Source organism: Lissotriton vulgaris, chromosome 11 (genome assembly GCF_964263255.1).
Source record: "Lissotriton vulgaris chromosome 11, aLisVul1.2, whole genome shotgun sequence".
NCBI lineage: Eukaryota > Metazoa > Chordata > Amphibia > Caudata > Salamandridae > Lissotriton > Lissotriton vulgaris.
The window spans coordinates 637548883-637554539 of NC_141699.1; the positions used below are offsets into that span (position 1 = coordinate 637548883).

Here is a 5657-nt window from a genome sequence, read left to right on the forward strand (position 1 = left end):
GCGCATGACTGTTTTAGACGGCCCCAGAGGGCTGGCCAAACAGTCATTGCGCACTTGGAGTGGGCAAACTGCTCCTCCCCTGCTCTGAGAGCAGAGCAGCTCCACAAAGCTGCTCAGCAGGAACAAATACAATGTTTATAACCTCACGTTATTATCATTGTATTTGTTCTTTCTTTCAATGCCTTGCAGCAGTGAGGCGACGCTCTTCCGCCTTAGCAGAGGAGCCGCCACTGGGTAGTGATGGAGCAAGATATTGAATAAGATTTTGTTCAAACTCGCAAAGTTAAACTTCCATAATAAGTGTAATAGTACTAATTACATGGGTTGGAATAAATAATCAACGTAGTTTTAAAATTGCAGACACTACACGCTGGACTAATGTGCTTTTAAGTTGCATTTGCAAGATTGTGGAAAAATAATAAACTATCCTTGTTTTATGTTTTGTCAGTATTAAATGCGGCTGTTTAATTAATGGCATGTGCTTTATTATTTATGTGCAATATGTTTTGTCGTGTCTTTTCTGTGGCAAAAGCTCGTGGAGAATCCTTATGGTCTGAAAGAAGAAGGTTTTTATAAAGCTGCTTTTTGAGCTTTGGCTAGGTAACATAATTAACCTGGGTAATATTTAGAAGAGTGGGTGGGTAACAGAATGGGTCTCAATTCTCTAATTAATTACTGTCTTGTGTTTGTTTAAATACTAGTTTCCTGAGAGGCCTTTTGGGCCTACATGAAAGATGGCATTTATGAAACCTGTCCAGAGAAGAGCCTTGCACTCGAGAAGTGGAAAGTTTGACCACGTTGACAGAAATCACTGTTGAATAAAAGACGTGCATATTGTGCTCATGGAGTTATGTCCAAGGACAGGAAGTGGCAGGATTGCCAAAGTAAGGAAGCTGAGAAATGTAACTCGAACAAACTCAATTTGAAACATTCTCGAGGAAGCGAAATATTATGAACAATAGGGATAAAGAAGAGCCCGTTCTTGGTTTGAAAGCGGTGATGACATGGATGGTCTGACATAAATCAGCCAATGAGAACTCTGATGGTAACAAAAAAAGACACTCTTTAAGAAGATTAGCTAGTTAGAAAGGTATAAAATCTGGCCCTACAGGCAGGAGGTGGCTCTTGCTTCCCGATTCCTGAATGACGTGCTGATGGACTTCTGGTGCACGTAAGGACAGCAGACTTTACTAATTATTCCTTTAGGTGAAGTGAGTTTTAGACAGGGAAATAGAATTTAGGGAATGGAAACTTAATTTTGCTTTAATTCATGCTGATTGATTTACCTTTTAAAAATGTCAGACTAATGTGCCTTTCCTTGAATGATGCTTTCAAATTGCTAATAAAATAATGATTTCTGAATAAAAATGCTCTTTCTTTGAATAAAATAAAGTTAATAAATTAGATTTTTGAAATGACAAGCTGGTCTTGTTTATTCATGGTCTAGTTATCATTATTAGATCCATTCGCCTTTGTGACTTAATTAAATGACGTATGATTAAAACCATGGTTAGAATTTATAAACTGCAGTTGAATATATCTTTATAAATAGTGTATGAATAGTGTGTTTAATTAGGTCACATGATTCAGTCGCTCAAAATTGTCTCTTCAGTTTATGGGCCTGAGTAGTGATTCATGATTAATGGTGAGTATTGTGAAGATGAGTAGTGTTTGAAACAGTTTTTCATTAGGAGCGCTGGATCAATTACTTGGTAGCAGAGTTACGGTTACTATGGTAACTGATATGCTACATGATACATAGGATACATGTCTAAAACATGTTATGTTTGTTCAGTTGTTACATGTAGTCGAAAGGTTTTTTCCATTAGTGTGAAATTTCCTGGTTTGCCGGCAAAGAGTGTAGTGTGACAAGTGAGGTTACACTGTGCATTTGTTCTGTTTCAAATAGTGGTATTGACACATATATCACTAGTGTTGTGGACGTACAGCACAAGTTTAGGGATCTTAGGTATGTTAGGTTGAATGTATAGTGAGGATTGTCTATGAAATCGTAGCTTTTGAGTATAGGGACAACTGTCCCGCTTTAAAACTCACTGCGAAAAGAGTAGTAGAATTTATCCAAGCTTGAGTGAAGGGTAAGGAAGCGTAGTCTATTCTTACTGGCAAGTGAGGATTTTTGTTGGCGGGTTAAAGTCCTACCAAAAAAAAAAAAATCATGTATGAATGGTTAGGTATTCTTTCCGTTTGATTGTGTGTGCCAGAAGGGTAGAACAAGGCAACTTGTTTCTATCAACGAATTTAAATATTCTGTGAAAATAGCGTTGTCTATTTCACGCGAAAGGATACTTGTTTGTTTGAAAAAGCTATCTCTTTATTTTAGCGAAACAGACAAATGGTTTGTTTTTGTCAAGTTACTAACTGAATTCCATTGAAAGATTTGTAAAAATATGGCGCTGTGAAAATATTTTGTAAAGGAGGGGTCAGTTCAAGGAGTGGAACGGAGATAGTGAAGCTGCAGCGGCAGCATACGTCACAGGGTTCGCGCTGTGATTGGCTAGCATACGTCACAGTATTCGCGCACTGATTGGCTCATGTGACTTGGTAGGCTTGTACCTGATTGGCTCATTCTGAAATTCAGTAATTCTATTGGCTGAACAGAGTAGTGAAGTGGCTTAACCTGATTGGCTTGTTGGTGAGTTTCGCGCACGGATTGGCTAGAATAGCGGAACAATAAGAAAATATTTACGATCTTTTTGAAATAAGCGGATTTGTTCAGAAACATGAGTTATTATTACATGTTTGAGGAAAAGAAGCCTTCATGGTTTCAGAAATTAAAAAATATTTTCAAAAGTGACAAGAAAATTGAAACGCGAGGTGGAAAATTACTTCATATGTATAAAACACCTGCAGCTTATATGAAAGGTGAATTTGGTTATCATACTTGCCTTTGGATAGATAATTGGATGGAATACACTAAAGATGATGGTGTTCTGGCATTGCCGGAAGACGGGTCATTTAATATTAAGGTGTTAAAAAACTTGAGAGAAAAAATGATGTCTCTCGTACCAAAACCCAGACCTACACAATTTGAGGCTTTAGCTGAATGGGAGGATGAGATGTTTGAATTAGAACAAGAAAACAGAGGTGTAAGAAGAGGCACTAAATTAGGCATTAATCGAGAAACTCATGAAGATAGAATGCGGCGTTGGAGAAAAGCAGATATGTGTAATGGTTTGTACCCAGCAACATTTGGTGAGGAAATAAGTCAAAAGAATGCTGCTAAGAAAAATAATATTGCTGAAGATAGTGAAGCAGAAGATCCAGTTTTAGAAGAGATTTACATTACAAAGACAAAACATCCGCCACCTTATCAACCAGTTTGTTCATGGTCAATTCCTCAAGGAACTTCTCCAAGTGCTCCTCCTAGAGAAATTAATGATGAGTCTCCACATAGATTAAATCAGAATAATGCAAGAATTCCTTATAGAGGAGAAACAAGAACTAATTCAAGTTTATCTGAATCTCTAGTTCAGGGAAATGAAATTCCAGGAAATATAAAAAGAGCAGGAAGACTTGAGGATATTCCAGATATTTCAGAATACCTCCGATCAAAGGAAGAGTTAATACAACAGTTAACTAAAGGCATGGAAGCAGTAACAGTACCAGTAACTGTTGTTCCAGTTTTTGATCAAAAAGAAATTAGACATTCAGCTTTGACTGTCCCTTTAAATGCAGAAATTCAGAAAGTAGCTGAAACATTTTATTTGGATTTATCAGAAATTCACCGAGAGAAAAGGATGCCAGATTTAACTTTTAATCAAAGTGTTTCAAATGATCAATCTCCAACTGTTGCAGGTTCTGATTCTGGATTTCCAGAAAAGAGATTAAGTAAAATAGATTAGATACAAACTCCACAGCTCCCAGAATTTAAATTACTTGATGTTGCAAAATTGAAAGCGGATTTAGAGGAATTAATTATTGGCACAATTGGACCTGACAGTTTAAAATTATATCAGGATGATGAATTGTTGTTCATTTGCAAAAGCATACAATGGAAAACGAAAAACAAATATGATCAATTAGAAGAAATGGCTGCTGAATTAGAAGTAGATCTAAGTAGACAGAAAAATGTGCAGAAACATTACAGGGTGGATTTCTCTGAAAAAGATATTGAAAACATGAATACCACAGGAAGGATTACTCATATAAAAGAATTAATAGTGTTTCTAAAAAGATTAGGTGAATTAAGCAAATGGAGAGTGAAATGGACAAAGAAAAGAGAGGAAGACAAAAGAGAAAGAGGGGAAGTCGCAACTGAGTTTCCTATGAGAGAAATAGCTGGTGGAGGGTATGTTCATGTTCCATGGACAAGGCAGGACATTTTTCTGTTTACAAATGATTTTCCCAGACTGAGAGAAAAACCTGTGGAATGGTATCGACAGGTAGAAAGATTTGTTAAGGTCTCAAAAGTTCTGTGGATTGATCTTGATGGATTCTTTGACATTGTCGTTCCTTCAGATCTTTGGACAGAATGTAAAATTTCTATAGATTGGCCCAAAGAAGAACCTGCCCGAGATAAAGTAACAGGTGCACCTTCATCTGATGTTATAAATCTGTATGATAAAGTGATTGTGTGGTACAAGATTCCCCCTAAAGAAGTAGATTGGGTTAAAATTGACAGAACAAATCAGGAGCCGAAAGAATCAGTACATTCCTTCTATGAAAGATTACTGCTGGTATTTAAGCAATACAGTGGTTATGAGAAGCTGAGTGAGAATGATATGAGCCATTTTCTATACAGATTTGTATATGGCTTGAAACCTGAAATTGGTGAGATGATCAGATCAGGAATAGTTGGTTGGCAGTCACTCTCAGTTGATGACATTCTGAGAAAAACAAAATACTGCAGTGACGAGATAGATGCTAAGCAAAAGAAGCTAAAAGAAAAAGCAATGTGGGCACAGGTGAAAGTGGCTGAACAACAAATTGCAACTTTAGAAAATAAAAATGTTTACCAGAATCAAGGGAAATTTAAGGGTAATTTTAATAAGCCGAAATTAACAGGTAATATTGAAGAACTTAAGCAGAAACTCCCATGTTTTAATTGTGGCGAAATTGGACACTGGAAGCATGAGTGTAAAAATCCGCTCAGAAATTTCAAAAATACATCATTAAATCCACAGATGCAGAATGAGATAAATCAGCAGCAACAGCTACAGCAACAGTTAAACGAAATAAATCAGCAGCAACAGCTACAGCGACAGTTAGTGAATCAGCAGATTCCACAACCGCCACTTCCAAATTGTGTTAATGCGCAGAGATACAATTCTGAAACAGGATTCTGCGGAGGTGAACAGGTAAACAGATCACCAAGAGTGAATGTGTCGAATGATTCTCAACAATATTGGTTGAAAGAGAATGATGGAAGTGAGTCTGATGATTATTTATGACGGTGCCTGAGAGAGGAGGAAGAGTGTGTGCTTGGAGCCACTCTGAGGTAGATCAGTCTGGTCCATTTGTTAATGGTAAAGTGAATGATGTAGAAATCACTTTTCTTGTGGACACAGGTGCTACCCGTTCTACTGTTAGATCAGTGGAAATTGAAAACCTGCCTCTCTCTGGTGACACCATCCAAGTAGGTGGCGTAGGTAATCAACAGATTAAAACAGATTTAACAGAACCAGGTAAAGTCAAAA

General features: G+C 37.1%; 1 protein-coding gene across 1 annotated transcript; it reads left to right on the forward strand.

Moving 5' to 3' along the window:
- Window positions 1-2741: 2741 nt before the first annotated feature.
- Window positions 2742-5411, forward strand: LOC147683277 (uncharacterized). Its single transcript, XM_086944674.1, has 2 exons — window positions 2742-3849; window positions 3886-5411. Exons 1-2 carry the CDS (start codon window positions 2742-2744, stop codon window positions 5409-5411), a joined length of 2634 nt encoding a protein of 877 aa, XP_086800800.1.
- The last annotated feature ends 246 nt before the right edge of the window (window positions 5412-5657 follow it).

Bases quoted from the DNA above. Each gene is read 5' to 3' on its own strand.
- LOC147683277 (XM_086944674.1), top strand. From the start codon at position 2,742: ATGAGTTATTATTACATGTTTGAGGAAAAGAAGCCTTCATGGTTTCAG. The intron at 3,850-3,885 runs GTAAAATAGATT...CACAGCTCCCAG, and splicing joins ATTTCCAGAAAAGAGATTAA to AATTTAAATTACTTGATGTT.